The 14,009-nt window shown below is 44.3% G+C and overlaps 1 protein-coding gene across 6 annotated transcripts in view; it reads right to left on the reverse strand.

Annotated features, from left to right (window-relative positions):
• Positions 1-14,009, reverse strand: part of ERG (ETS transcription factor ERG) — a 285,662-nt gene that overhangs the window by 39,763 nt on the left and 231,890 nt on the right. For all 6 annotated transcript variants that reach the window (XM_007968079.3, XM_007968105.3, XM_007968098.3 and 3 more), the window contains one exon: positions 4,133-4,284. In XM_007968079.3, coding sequence (XP_007966270.1) covers positions 4,133-4,284 — 152 coding nt within the window. The remainder of the gene's footprint in view (positions 1-4,132; positions 4,285-14,009) is intronic.

The following is a 14,009-nucleotide window of genomic DNA, read 5'->3' on the forward strand; positions in this document are numbered from 1 at the left end:
CCTCCAGACCCGGAATTAAGAGCTGGACCATCTTTTCACATTTGCTTTCTTTTTATCCTGTGGACACTGAATTACCCCTTTCACACTGCCTGATGATCCCTCGAAGCCAAACAACACCTACCTTTTGCAATTCTGCAATATTTAAAAATTGCAATTAAAAATACACACACACACACACACACACACACACATGCATGCACGTAAACCTCACTCCTGGTTTTATTCTCTCTGTTAAACTCTTATTTTAGTTCATATTCCACATTCCTTTATTTTTAAAAAGTGGATTCTACCGTCCTCTTTCATATGTATCTATGTAAGCTTTCTTAAATCTGTTCTGAAATAGGAGGCAGTGTAAATATATCGAATGACAATCTACATTTATTCATTAGGGACATTTTCTAGTTGACACTTTCTTATGGGCTTTTTTTGACACTTTTTTATGGGCTTCTTTAATAACTCAAGATCATGAGTCTCAAAAGCAGGGATGAGGGAATCACTTCTCAAAACTGGATTCCAGGTACCAGAACCCAATCTGAACACAGACAAAGCCTCCCAGCTCCTCTGTGACTTTATCTCTCAGTCTCCACACGGTACAAATTTTCTCATCAGTGTTTATTAGGACCACTGTTATTTCTAGTGTGTAAACACTGGCATGTATTGACGATGGTACAAATGTTTAGGAATAACTAATGGTTTAATTTGTTTTTTCATTCAGCTATCCACATGGTTTGCATTAGTGCCAAGCAATGTCTCTAAGTAGTAAGGACTATGCGAACCACTCAGAACCAGGTCTGGATAATTATTTTTGTGTACATGGGGCACTCTGTGCCCCAGCTCTGCCTTAGTGAGGTGCCTGGATACCATGGAGATGGATGCAGCAGCTGATACAGCTGCCTGAGGTCCTGCAACCTCATGGCCACATTGGAAAATTGTCCAGATTGTGCAATGAAGCTCTGTGTATGTGTGTGTGTGTGCGCGTGTGTGTTCATCTCTGTGTATGAGCACACATACATGAAGCTTGACCAATAACTGAAAGACTCACAACTTGCAAAATCAGCCACAACTAGCTCTCTTACAAACACTATTAACAGAATAACTGCCTACACTGGCATGAAGCAACTGAAGGAAGAAAGAGCTGAAGAGAAGAGTACTTCGCTCAGAAGAAGGGAAACAGCCTTTACATCAAAGCTTAATATAAGCTAATTTGCAGAGCTATCCTTGCATCCATCCAGCTAACATTTGATGAGCACCTACTATGTATAAAAAAGTCCTGAGTGCTCTGACTTCAGTTGATTCTCTGTTCTCTTCCCCACACAAACATCTCTCTTATTTTCTAAATACTTTCCTTAGTGTAGAAAGACTCAAGTCTGGCCCTACTGAAAAGAATATTTATGATATCAAATCATATTGATGGCCTCACGGAAATACAACCTCACCAGTTAAAATATGGTACCATGCATTACCTGTTACGTCTGTGATTCAATGAGCAATCGAGCAAAGAATCTTCAGTGCAGGCCCCCTCAGATGGATTCTCTCATCTTTGACATTTAAACACTTAGTTTTGTCTCCTTTGAAGAAATTATATTCTTAAAGGGGAGGGCAAAGGGTAAGATGGGTTAGGGGGCTTCCTTTGGGTGTCTACTTCACTTTGTTCATGCCCAGCCAGTGTCTGGACAACACGCCCCTGCCCTCCCGCCTCTCCTCCAGGCACATCCCAGCCCTCGAGCTTTTCTTACGTGCCACACATCTGGAATGAGCACCTGGGACATTTGTGTTTCTATTTTTCCCATCCAACAGGAACAGCCCCCTGTTCCGAGGCACAGCAGCAAGTGAGGCAGTCCTCAGGCATACAGCTGCATTGTGAAGATCAAACCAAATGCATGGCCTCTGTACCTGTCAACTGCCTTTCAGTAAATACTAAGGACAGTTTTCTCCCTTTCTTAAAGCACACACGGAATCTACCATCAGTGTCTCCTATAAGTCTTAAAAAATGCTTTGAAATCAGGCACAACCCCAAAGGATGGTCCCTTTCACACCCCACTGCATCGAACCAGCTTCACGTGTTTGCTGAAAGCCACATGGTGACAAATCGAAGGTGAAACCCAGGATATAAATCCAGGCCAGATGTTTTGTGAAATACCCTGCACTCCTCAACTCTTCTGTCTAGAAGATGACAGAAGCTCACTGGGCATGATCGGACTCAGGTAAAGGGAAAATCACACCATGGAGGGAATCTAACCTGTTTGCCATCACACTTCACAGGTAAGAATTTAGGTGACCCCAGGAGCAAGGGAGAATTGAGTTTGTGCAGATTTCACCCACGCATGCCCTTGGCTACTTTGTCAACGAGGAGTAACTTGTGCAGTGCAGCTCAGTGGTGAGGCATCCGTTCATCCATTCTCCACTCCCTTAAGATTCACTGAGCACCTCTTACATACTGGGCATTGCAACTGGCCCTGGAGACAGGGCCTTTGTGGGGCTTATGTTCTATTCAGGGAGGAGGATAATAAGAATTTTTTTTTTTTTTTTTTTGAGATGGAGTCTTGCTCTTGTTGCCCAGACTGGAGTGCAATGGCACAATCTTGGCTCACTGCAATCTCTGCCTCCCTGGTTCATGCGATTCTCCTGCCTCAGCCTCCCAAGTAGCTGGGATTACAGGCGCCCGCCACCACATCTGGCTAATATTTTTGTAGTTTTAGTAGAGATGGGGTTTCGCCATGTTGGCCAGGCTGGTCTTGAACTCCTGACCTCATGATCCGCCCACCTCGGCCTCCCAAAGTGCTGGGATTACAGGTGTGAGCCATCATGGCTGGACAATAAGAAAACTTTTACATAAACATGTAATATATTGGCAGATGGGAATGAATGAAATCAAGAAAATTCAGGCCAACAGGAGACTGGCAGTCACAAGTGGAGAGCAATCCTAGATGGAAGTGCTCAGGACCCGCCTCCCTGAGGCCATGACATTGGCCTGGATACCTGGTGAAGGAAAATGATATGGAACTACCTGGAATCAAGGGTTTCAGCCTGAACTAACGCCACATTCAAATCCCTGAGGCAGGACTGCAGGGTGACCGGATGTCTGAAACTAGTAACTGGAGGGAACCCACAGAAATTGCTGTAAGCAGCTGAGATTTAATCCAATGCCAACAGGTAGAGACTAAAGGAGTAAGGCAGATCTGCCTGAGTCCTAATTTGGCCTCTTATTAGCCAAATGCCCTTAGAAAAGTTGGTGGACCTCTCTGAACTTCATCTTCCTCATCAGGGAAATCACGAGAAAGATGCCCATTTTCTAAAGCGTTTATCCAAATGCCTCCTGTAGGGTAAGATTCACTGACTGCTGACTGTTGCTGTTGTTCTTATGTTTCTGGTTTTATGTAGCATGCATCCTCTGAGGAGCTTTAAGTCATTCTTTCTATTACCTTTAGTTTGCTAAATAAATAAGTTCTTGGCATGTCTTTCAAGTTTGAGAACTATTCCTTCGGGTTGGTTTTGAACTGTTTGTGATAAAGAGTTACTCTGGTTATTAGAATCTGTATAACAGGCCAGTGGTAGCTGGAATTTTAGATGTTTAAGAACATGTAAGACAGCAATATATGACTCCCAAATGTTTATTTTGCCAGATAAGAGAATTTTAAAAACAAACAAGTCTATCATCTATCATAAATAGCACCTCATGAAGGACAGGATATTTGGCACAATAATCTCCAAGAAGCGGCAATTTCTCCCTAGAAAGGTCACCTTTCATAGATATACACACGTGTGCATATGTGTGTGTGCACAAGCAAGCCTGCATGCTTGCCTAGACATCCTCTTTTTCTGTTTTTCTCCACATGTAGTGTGTGTGTGTATTTTTCTCTACGTGGAAAAATAAAGAGCTGGGGCTACATATTACTGTCTCACATGTTTTTAAATTCTGAAGTACATAAACAAATGTATTTTTCCTGCTTTGCTGTCGATCCGTGAACATGTCCCCATACACAGACCTCTGCCAGCTCCCATTTACAAGCCCTGCTCTGGACAAAGGAGATGTGATCAATGCCACAGGTGGGGGAGAAGAGCTCCCCGAGGCTCAGCCTAGCCTCGGGGAAGTTGTGATCTGCCGAGGGCAGTGAAGCTGTGGGCACCTGACCTGCTGGCACGATAACTCTGCGTTCGTTCGTGGTCATGTTTGGGGGTGGCATGTGCTTCTCCTCCATGTAGCTGCCATAGTTCATCCCGACGGTGTCTGGGCTGCCCACCATCTTCCCGCCTTTGGCCACACTGCATTCATCAGGAGAGTTCCTGGAGGAGAAGAAGAAATGTCCTTCCATTACAACAGCAACCAAAGAGCACGTCTCCAGCGACTTCTCACAATACACAGAGAGAACCAAAGAAGGGCGAGATGGAAGAGACTGGGGGAGAAAGGACAAGTGTGAAAAACCAAACACAGGTGGGGTGCCGTGACTCACGCCTGTCATCCCAACACTTTGGGATGCCGAGGCGGGCGGATCACGAGGTCAAGAGATTGAGACCATCCTGGCCAACATGGCAAAACTCCGTCTCTACTAAAAATACAAAAATTAGCTGGGCGTGGTGGCGTGCCTGTAGTCCCAGCTACTTGGGAGGCTGAGGCAGGATAATCTCTTGAAACCGGAAGGTGGAGGTTGCAGTGAGCTGAGATCGCGCCACTGCACTCCAGACTGGCGACAGAGCAAGATTCCATCTCAAAAAAAAAGAACAAAAGAAAAGCCAAATACAGTGCCTTGCCTTCTGTCCTCCCAAAATGCATATTTTGAAGACTTAACTCCCAATTTGATGGTATTAGGAGAGAGAGTCTTTGGGAGGTAATTCAGTTTGGTGAGGTCATGAGGGTAGAGTCCCATGATGGGGTTAGTGCCCTTAGAAGAGGAAGAGACCAGAGCTCTCTCTCTCTCTCTCTCTCTATCTCTCTCTCTCTCTCTGCCATGTGAGGGCAGACCAAGAAGGTGGCCAAGCCATCTGCAACCCAAGGACAGAGACCTCACCAGAGACTGGCCCTGCTGGTGCCTGATTTTAGACTTCCAACCTCCAGAGGCATGCAAGCTCAAGTCCCGTTGCTTCAGCCAGCCCATCTGTGGGGCTCTGTGAAGGCAGCCTGCACAGGCTAGGACAGTACCCATACTGGCTAGACTCAGAGAACATGCACAAGGGAGGCGGAACGACCACCTGGCTTCTGTTTCTTAAGCAGCTCCTTCAGAAACTGTCATGTCAGAACTCCATCTGTGACGACTGACTGGGAACACTTGCAGGGAACAGTGAACTGCTCTTTGTTCTCGCGGTGTGACAGTAAACAGGCAGAGTAGACAGATGCTGAGAGGCGGCACCAGGGACACTCGCTGCTCAGCGAGGTTTATCCTGGAACGATGTTCCTTTTCAAAACCTCAGAATGAAATCCTGCTGCTGAATGTCAAATCCCTGCAGCCAATCTTTACATACAGAGCTTTGAAGACTCACAGTGTTCCAGGCTTAGGTGCAGACAGGAAGGGCAGAGAAGGGTGGGGACGACGCTAGGGGAGGCCTCATGGGAGTGGACTCCAGCAGTCCTAGAGGACCCCTGGGAAAGGGATTTGGAAGGAACTGTGTGGATCCAGAGAGGGGTCAGCTACTGACTACTGACCTTGGGCAACAGGTCACAGGGCTGCTGTTAGTAAGGCAGTCACTGTCATTTGGATAAAGTCAAACCTACCTTTCTGGAAAAAGAAAAGGAAACCATTTTAAACAGTGAGATGTGCAAGCTACAGGACATGGGTGAAATCGCATCTGATAGGGAAATGCCAAAAAGAAAATCCAGTTTAGGGCCGGGAGCGGTGGCCCACGCCTGTAATCCCAGCATTTTGGGAGGCCGAGGCAGGTGGATCACCTGAGGTCAGGAGTTCAAGACCAGCCTGATCAACATGGAGAAACCTCGTCTCCACTAAAAATACAAAATTAGCCAGACGTGGTGGCGCATGCCTTCAGTTCCAGCTACTCGGGAGGCTGAGGCAGGAGAATTCCTTGAACGTGGGAGGTGGAGGTCATGGTGAGCTGAGATCACGCCATTGCATTTCAGCCTGTGCAACAGGAGTGAAACTCAAAAGAAAGAAAGACAGAGAGAGAGAGAAAGAAAAGAAAGGAAAGAAAGGGGGGAGAGAGAGAGAGAAAGAAAAGGGGGGAGAGAGGAAGGAAGGAAGGAAGGAAGGAAGGAAGGAAGGAAGGAAGGAAGGAAGGAAGGAAGGAAGGAAGGAAAGAAGGAAAGAAAATCCAGCTTAAGTAGAAACAGAATGTACATGTCAGTGCCTTCTTAGATGGCTAACACATAGATGGCTAACCCAGGGTCACTGTAGCTGAGGAGTATTAATATTTAGGGTCTGTTGTCTAAGGTGGATTTCCAGAAATGCCTCTCAGGCTCTGTCCAATGCACGTATTTTTTTTTTCAAATTCCTTGGAATCTGGGAACCTTCACTCTCTCTGGATTTCAGATTTATATCCCAGTGTTTCCGGTTGTGGGATCCCCTCCAACGAACCCTCATTTATCTCCTCCACATCTTGTTAGTTGGAGTTCTGCAGGGAACTTGGAGAATCAAAAATCTATGGGCTTGGCATGGATGTGAACTTCAAGTCTCAGGAGGTCAAAACCACCTGAGGCAGGGGAGCACTTTCTGAGTGGGGTGAGATGGAGCGGGTCATTCCACACCTGAAAGTCACAGCTGGAATGTGGACAGGAAGGGACAGTGTCTGTTCAGCATCTGGGAACTTGAAAATATAGGTTTGTTCTCAGCATCACTTACAAATGTGTCTGAAGCCTATGGAGGGTTCTTAGGTGTTGGCAGTGAAGAGGGTGAGCCGAGACTGCCATCTGCGGATGGAGGTTAGAGTCAGGGTCATGCAGGACTCAGGCCCTACCACAGGCCTGGAATGCACAGCCCTGCCTGATGGCATCCTCACAGCTGTGCTAACATGAAGGAAATTTTAAAATAATAATGGTCTGAGTTCCCATGAAGTAGATCCTGAATATTTCCACCGCTGCCTACACATGCATTATTTCCTCTTGATGCTATTTTTCCTGGCTTCACACATTTATCTCTAAAAGACCCATCCTAATATCAAAACACAGTGTCTTCACTTGACACTGAGTTTCCTATTCCTCTGGAAAATTCCATCAGTTGAGTAGACGGTATATGTTTTGGTGTATTTGTCTCAAGAAGAGAAGTTACTAGGGAAGAGAAGTTAGAGGCATTAGGTTCTTTAGGATAAAGACTTTACCCAGATGATGTGAGTAACTCAAGTAACAACTATAAAATCTAGACAACCTTTGTTCAGATTCAATCATTCACTCATCCATTTAGACAACTGTTATTAAGTGCCTGCTGTATACCAGGCCCCATTAATTCTTTCTTTTCCAACAATGCAGTTAACCATTTGAAAAGTAAAAGATCAAAGTGATGAATAAAATTATAGAAACAGGCCAGGTGCAGTGGCTCACGCCTGTAATCCCAGCATTTTGGGGGGCTGAGGTGGGCGGATCACCTGAGGTTGGGAGTTTGAGACCAGCCTGACCAACACGGAGAAACCCTGTCTCTACTTTAAAAAAAAAAATTAGCTTGGGGCTTGGTGGTGCATGCCTGTAATCCCAGCTACTCGGGAGGCTGAGGCAGGAGAATCACTTGAACCAGGGAGGTGGAGGTTGCTGTGAGCCGAGACCGTGCCATTGCACTCCAGCCTGGGCAACAAGAGCAAGACTCCATGTAAAAAATAATAATAATAATAACAACAATAATAATTATAGAAACAGGGGACATTGTGGATTTTGAACCCTTCAGACCAACCCCTTTTTTTCTTTTAGTTCTTTATAGTTTAATTTTCATATCTGAGGACAAAAACTCTAGGCATAGATCACAAGAGTTTCCCTATGACAGTAAAGTAGATCCTTCAGGCCAGTTGCGGCAGCTCATGCCTGTAATCTCAGCACTTTGGGAGGCTGAGGCAGGCAGATCACTTGAAGCTAGGTGTTTGAGACCAGCCTGGCCAACATGGTGAAACCCTGTCTCTACTAAAAATACAAAAATGTCACCAGGCATGGTGGCGCATGCCTGCAACCCCACCTACTCAGGAGGCTGAGGTGGGAGGATCACCTGAGCTCAGGAGGTGGAGGTTGCAGTGAGCCAAGATTGTGCCACTGCACTCCAGCCTGGGCAACAGAGCAAGATTCTGTCCAAAAAAAAAAAAAAAAATCCTTCATCAAATCTGGATATGATGAACTATTAAAATGCATTTTGTGAGAGCTTTCTAAAAATATGAGTAAATATTTAAAATGGGGTCAATGGTCAGTAAAGCTACTCTGTTTTCATTTTGCAACAACAACATCCAATTCATCTCATTAGATTTTCCCATCCCGGCTTTCATTGTGGAAAATGGCAGAACGAGGCCATCAGACCCCATTTTCAAAACTTGCACCTTTAGGGTAATGTTTTTAAACTCTTTTTCCACTGCATTTTGTTTTAGCTTAGAGAAAGATGGAGTCGAGTCACATTTTTTTTTTATTATTTCAAGTGTTTTTTTTTGTAATAACTCTGAGGGACCTCCAACCCCAAAGAGAGGAAATGGTAACACCACAGGGTCACTGAAGTGCTAGACTCCAATTGGGTATTCAACAAATATCGGTGAAGCTGGCCCCAGTTGTTGTACTCTCACTTTTTAGTCTTTTTCCCTTGTTAGTTCTCTTACAACTTTTTTTCATTTTTATCTTCTTCTTATTATTATTTTTTGAGACGGGGTCTTGCTCTGTCGCCCGGGCTCGAGTGCAGGGGCGCAATCTCGGCTCACCACAACCTCCGCCTCCTGAGTTCAAGCGATTCTCCTGCCTCAGCCTCCCGAGTAGCTGGGATTACAGGTGCCTGCCATAACGCCTGGTGAAGTTTTGTATTTTTAGTAAAGATGGGGTTTCATCATGTTGGCCAGGTTGGTCTCGAACTCCTGACCTACGGTGATCCTCCTGCCTCAGCTTCTCAAAGTGCTGGGATTACAGGCATGAGCCACTGAGTCCAGCCTTCTCTTGCAAAGTTTAACAGCAAAAGAGTAGCCTTAACATGTTTGGGATCTGTTCTGGGAGCTCAGTAGTTATCAATCTTCACCACAGCAAACTGCGTTGCTGGCATCATCTCCACTTTCCAGAGGTGTGAACTGAGTACTCAAAACACAAGGGGCTGGCTCCAGGACTCACAGCCAGGAGGAGGGAGAATGAGACTTCAGTGCGGGTGGCCCCAACTCTCCATCCCTGCTTCTTGACCCTGAACAGAGTGACTCCACAAAGTAAAGGCAAGACAATGTCCTCTAAAAGGTAACTAGATCTTCATTTCAGGAAGGCATCAGGGACTCCCTGACTCATACACTACTCTGGTTTAAGGTGGACACGGAAGCACTCATCCTGACGCACGGTCCTACCCTGGGACTGTTCATTCCCTGAAGAGCATGCATATGACACAAGCAGGGCACATATATGAGATGCAAATAAGAGGGGTGATTCCTGGAGAAGAAAAGAATTTTCAAAGATATTTGCTTTACTTAAGAAAAGGACGCCAGGCACAGAGACTCACACCTGTAATTCCAGCATTTTGGAAGGTCAAGACAGGTGAATTGTTTTAGCTTAGGAGTTCAAGACCAGCCTGGGCAACATGAAATCTGTATTTACAAAAAATACAACAATTAGCTGGGCATGGAGGCGCACCTATAGTCCCAGTTACTCAGGAGGCTGAGGTGGGAGGATCACCTGAGCCTGTGGAGGTTAAGACTACAGTGAGCCGAGATCACGCTACCGCACTGCAGCCTGGACAACAGAGCAAGACCCTGTCTCGAAAAAAAAAAAAAAAAAAAGAGAACAAAAGAAAAGGAAATTTTACCACATTTCAGAGAACTGCAAAGTGTTCATTTGAAAGTCTCACTATAAATACAGTTTTGGCTCTGTGCCCAGGTGTGATAAGAAAAGACCCACACTGCACAAATGTGTGTCTTGATTACTCCACTGCAGCCCCACCTTCACCGGGCATTCCGAGGCTCACACATCACCAGGGAAAAAGTTCCCACAAACCGCTTGGTATGTCACCTGCACCAAGTGCTGCCCAGCATAGAGGACCATGTGTTCTCCATTCTCAGATTTGGAGGTTCAGTGCATTGTTTTATTGCACATGGCAAAGAGCATGCTGTGCGGGGAATGAAGAGTCCTGAAGTAGGACAGTGTGGGGGATGAGTGCTGCAACGTACACTTTAAACCAGAGGAGTGTACAGGTCAGGGAGTCCCTGATGCCTTCCTGAAATGAAGATCTAGTTACTTTTTAAACATATCCATACTTTCAAACATACACATACAAACCTTTTAAACATACATATACTTGCATATGTGTGTTGCAGCAGTTCCTGAGAATATTCTCAGGCTATTCAGCAGGTGCCTGTCAAACAGATAATCATTTAGTAAATATTAAATGTATCTGTCTTACTGTTTGGGGTAGAAATTTCTTTATTGCAAATAAGCATTGTTCAAGATATTGCTCTCAGAGACTCCTTTGAGGACAAATGAAAACCATTTTGTCTTTTTAAAAAATTTCAATAGTTTGGGGGGGAACAGCTGGTGTCTGGTTACACGAATAAGTTCTTTAGTGGTGATTTCTGAGATTTTTGTGCACCCATCACCCAAGCAGTAAACACTGTACCCAATGTATAGTCTTTTCTCCCTCACCCACTCCCACCCTTCCGCCAGAGTCCCCAAAGGCCATTGTATCATTCTTATGCCTTTGTGTCCTCATAGCTTAGCTCCTACTTGTAAGTGAGAACATACGATATTTGGTTTTCCATTCCTGAGTTACTTCAGTTAGAGCAATGGTCTCCAACTCCATCCAAGTTGCTGCAAACACCATTATTTTGTTCCTTTTCATGGGTGCATAGTATTCCGTAGTGTGTATATATGTGTATATATATCTATATACACACACATACACATATATACAAACACATATATGCTTATATATACACACACATACACACACACACCACATATTCTTTATCCACTCATTGGTTGATGGGCATTTAGGCTGGTTCCACGTTTTTGCAATTGTGAATTGTGCTGCTATAAACATGCATGTGCAAGTGCCTTTTTCACTTTCTCTGGGTAGATAACCAGTGGTGGGACTGCTGGATCAAATGGTAGTTTTACTTCTAGTTTTCCATACTATTTTCCATAGTGGTTGTACTAGTTTCCATACTGTTTTCCATAGTGGTTGTACTAGTTTACATTCCCATTGGCAGTGTAAAAGTGTTCCCTTTTCACTATATCCATGCCAATATCTGTTTTTTTAAATTTTTAATTATGGCCATTCTTGCAGGAGTAAAATGGTATCACACTGTGGTCTTGATTTGCATTACCCTGATAACAAGTGATGTTGAGTGTTTTTTTCACGTTTGCTGGCCATTTGTATATCTTCTTTTGAGAACTGTCTATTCACATCCTTAACCCATTTTTTGATGGAATTATTTATTTTTTTTCTTGCTGATTTGTTTGAGTTCCTTGACGATTCTGGATATTAGTCCTTTGTCAAACGCATAGTTTGCAAATATTTTCTCCCACTCTGTGCGTTGTATGTTTGCTGATTATTTCTTTTGCTGTGAAGAAACTTTGGTTTAACTAAGTCCCATCTATTTATCTTTGTTTTTGTTGCATTTGCTTTTGGATTATTGGTCATGAACTGTTACTCTCAAATTCACATTTTCAGTTCTGGGTTCTATTTGTCACCCACAAAACATTAGTCTTGACGGTCCTATGCAATATGTGGCATCAACAAGAGTAAACAGGAGCTGGGAAGACAGATACTTCCCTCTGCTCACAGCAGGAGAAATTCCATGTTAGCCAGGGCTCCCCAAGATGGGAGGGCTGGTTCAGGATTCTGAGAAAGAATTGGACAATGGCCCAATGGCTGGGGTATTAAAAAGTGAGTCATAACACTTCACAACTCCCTGGAAACACCCTTGGGGCCACACAGTCTCAAACTCCTGAGCTCAAGCAATTCTCCTGGTTCAGCCTCCCTATAAATAGCTGGGACTACAGGCCACACTCCTTTGCAGCAATCTCACACTTTTCCATGGCATTTGGTCATAACTGTGGTCACTCACAGGAACACAGAAATAGTGTAGGAAGACACCGAACCTTCGTGATGGAAATAAAAATACTGGAGATGTGCCCAATGAAACTGGCCTGTTGAGCTTCAAATGATAATCTCTCTTAAATAGCAGTTGGAGAATTAAGTTCTAATCATTTAAAATCATGAGCACTGACTTCTTAAAACATACTAGCATTCTGAATTAATGATAAAAGGACATCGCAAAGAATATCAAATACATTGGAAATTTTGTTAAATTTGAATTAAGGAGAGAAGGCAGACACGTTGCTAAGCCCAGTTGGGTTCTCATAGGGTTACTGAATCAGAGGGCTGGAAGAAGCCCCGTTTCCAAGCCCCTGGGTATGACTGTCTGGAAACCACTTGGATTAACAAGAGTATAGTTTCGTTAACAGTTTTTTAGGGAGGCGCTTCATAATTTTCCTCTGCAACTCCAGAGTTCTATTTATAAATATGTAGAGTGGTTTTAAGTATACGTTATTCTCTACCTGTGTGTAAGCTATGTGAAGTTTGAGGTGGGTTATAAAAATGCATATAAGACAAAATGATAACATAAATAATTAACAGAATAAAAATGAGTGGAAAACAAGGGCCAAAAAGGAATTAAGAGATAAAAGCAGCCCACTGAGTAAGCTTACTATTTATCCTGCTGAGGTAGGATACCAATTCAGCTCTGAACCTTCTACTCGCCAAAGCAAAGATGGAAGTGCCTCTGATGACAAGGTTTGAGGTATTAGTAAACTACCTACAAACCAGTTATTCAGCAGAAATAAAGCTCTCCCTGGGCTAAGCTTTGAGAGTTTTCCTCAGGGCTTCTCATGCAGAAAACTGGGCTGTGCAGTAAACAATATCGTTCCCAACATCTCATAATACATCTAAGACCATCCCGCACAGTGCCAGGAGGAGCTGGTGGCAGAGCAGGACACTCCCTGTACACAGTGGTCCCATGCTGCCATCCACAGAGGTCTGGAGACGGCATGTCCCCAGCCTATCCTCCATACTGGCTGCTATTGGAAAGATCAGACCTGTCAGAGAAGTCAGTGCAAAAACATGAAAAAAATCAGTAATTAAAAAATGAAAAAACCTTGAGAGATGCAGTGTTATATATGTCTCTAGTTTCATAACTCCCAAATTTCTAGATTTTACTTATTTTACTGTTTCTTAAGAGACACGGTCTTGCTCTGTCACCCAGGCTGGAGTACAGTGGTATGACTGTAGCTCACTGCGGTCTCAAACTCCTGGGCTCAAGCGATCCTCTTGTCTCAGCCTACCAAGCAGCCGGGACTAGGCACACATGCTGCCATACCCGGCTGTTTTTTAATTGTATAGATGGGGTCTCACTATGTTGCCCAGGCTGGCCTCTAACTCCTGTCCTCAAGCAATCCTCCCACCTCAGCCTCCCCAAGCACTGGGATTGCAGGCATGAGCTGCTGCACTGAAACCCCTACTTTCTAGATTTTAAATTCAAATTTACCAACATTAAATAGGCTCATGCTTATGTCTCCAAGAGCACCAAAGGCACTGTGGGTAAAAATCTCTTTCCAGGCCTCGGTTGGTTAATCTTCCAACCAGTATTTCACTGTTGATGATGATGAGCATGGCTCCAGACTCTTCATGTGTTTATGTTTTAATAAACGTATGGATAAAGCATTTAACATGGTGCCTGGCACGTGACCACGCCAGGTGTCAGCTGTTGCTGTCAGTTCATTTCATCTGCACATCTCCATGACAGAAATACTTGAAAGCAGGAGCCTTATTACAGATGAAGCACAGAGAAGTTGGATAGCTTGCCCAAGATCACACAGCCAGTAGGGGAAGAATTGGGATTTGACCCTAGATAGTCAAGGT

This window comes from Chlorocebus sabaeus, chromosome 2 (assembly GCF_047675955.1).
Source record: "Chlorocebus sabaeus isolate Y175 chromosome 2, mChlSab1.0.hap1, whole genome shotgun sequence".
Lineage (NCBI taxonomy): Eukaryota > Metazoa > Chordata > Mammalia > Primates > Cercopithecidae > Chlorocebus > Chlorocebus sabaeus.